At 53.4% G+C, this 1692-nt stretch overlaps 1 protein-coding gene across 3 annotated transcripts in view; it reads left to right on the top strand.

Moving 5' to 3' along the window:
- Window positions 1-1692, top strand: part of Znf341 (zinc finger protein 341) — a 41681-nt gene that overhangs the window by 35084 nt on the left and 4905 nt on the right. For all 3 annotated transcript variants that reach the window (XM_026787260.1, XM_005363095.3, XM_013352088.2), the window contains 2 exons: window positions 553-649; window positions 1251-1383. In XM_026787260.1, coding sequence (XP_026643061.1) covers window positions 553-649; window positions 1251-1383 — 230 coding nt within the window. The remainder of the gene's footprint in view (window positions 1-552; window positions 650-1250; window positions 1384-1692) is intronic.

Below are 1692 nucleotides of genomic sequence, written 5' to 3'. Positions count from 1 at the left end.
AGGGTTTATCTTTAGCTTTGGAGCCTGTCCTGGAACTAGCTCTTGTAGACCAGGCTGGCCTCAAACTCACAGAGATCCGTCTGCCTGTGCCTCCAAGTGCTGGGATTAGAGGCATGTGCCACCACCGCCTGGCTCTCAGGCTTATTATTAACTGGCTCTTACAACTTAACTCATTTCTATTAGTCTATATTTTACCACAAGGCTCATGGCTTGCTTTCTCTTATCTTGTTTCTTGTCTCCCTAACTCTACCTTTTTTTCCCCCTTTGTCTTTGCTTGGATTTTCCACCTGGCTCTATTCTGCCTAGCTATTGGCCAAATCAGCATCTTTTTTAACCAATGGTAGTAGACATTTTCACAGCACACAGAGGGGCATCCCACCTCACTCCTACACCTGTCTCAGCAGCTCAGCTGAGGGTGGGGAATGTCGGAGCAGAGGGCATGCATTTGAGAGTGAATTTCATGTAGGATTTTACCTCCTGAAGTTGGTTTTGGGGAAGCAAGGGAAGTCTCCATACTTGCTAGAGCCCATCTCACTCTTCCTTCCCACTTAGGTGTGTCAAGTGTGTCAATAAATACTCCACTCCTGAGGCCTTGGAGCACCATGTACAGACGGCCACTCACAGCTTCCCCTGTCCACACTGCCAGAAGGTAGGTATTGCAGAATCTTCTTCACAGGAGGCTCTGAGAGGGACAGTGCCCTGCGTGAAGGCTTCGACTAGCCAGGTGCGCTGGTGCAGGCCTCTAATCCCAGCACTCAGGAGGCAGAGGCAGGCAGATCTCTGTGGGTTGGAGGCCAGCCTGGTCTACAGAGTGAGTTCCAGGACAGGCAGAGCTGCACAGAGAAACCCCGTCTCACAACAACAAAGACGTGGATGATCATTCAGTGACAGAATTCAGGTTGTCTAACATGGCATCTGCAAAGAAGACTTTGCCGAGAGTGCTGACGCCTGATGTGGGTCTTGAGGGTTGAATAGGAGTTTATGAGACTAAGAAAGAATGGCCTTTGTGTAGGAAGAGCAGCAGCAGCCTGGGTGGCAGCTCAGAGGGACTGTGCTTTGGCTGGGCTCAGGAGTGCTTAGAGAGCCAAGCAGTCTGCAGGACTGGGTCTGACCCTCTGGCCTCCAGCCCTGTGGGCAGGTAGGATGATGTTTCCAAGAAGCTCAACCCAGGTTCCCTGAGCTCAGAAGGTGGAAGGTAGTGAGAGAAGGGGTCCTGGAACCTGACCTGCCACGATCCTGTCTTTCTCCAGGTCTTCCCCTGCGAGCGCTACCTGCGACGTCACTTACCCACCCATGGCAGTGGTGGCCGGTTCAGGTGCCAGATCTGTAAGAAGTTCTTCCGGAAGGAGCACTACCTCAAGCTGCATGCCCACATCCACTCAGGTGGGCGCCCTATGCACCGCTGTCCCCATCTCTGGCCTGCCCCTCTGTCTTTTCCTTCTGTACTGGCTCCTTTCCCCTGAATCCCTCTTCCTGTCCTCAATACTGAACCTCACTCGCCTGTCCTCACCTGTGAACATGGGGCTCCCACCCCCTCACCTGTGAACATGGGACTCCCACCCCCTCACCTGTGAACATGGGACTCCCACCCCCTCACCTGTGAACATGGGACTCCCACCCCCTCACCTGTGAACTGAGGCTCCTATCACCTTGAAAGCAGAGGTGAAGCAAGAGGTGGTGGCGCACGCCTTT

The sequence above is a fragment of the Microtus ochrogaster genome, linkage group LG8 (genome assembly GCF_000317375.1).
Source record: "Microtus ochrogaster isolate Prairie Vole_2 linkage group LG8, MicOch1.0, whole genome shotgun sequence".
Lineage (NCBI taxonomy): Eukaryota > Metazoa > Chordata > Mammalia > Rodentia > Cricetidae > Microtus > Microtus ochrogaster.
Note: the sequence above shows the minus strand (reverse complement) of the source record. Positions and strands in the feature narration are given on the sequence as shown.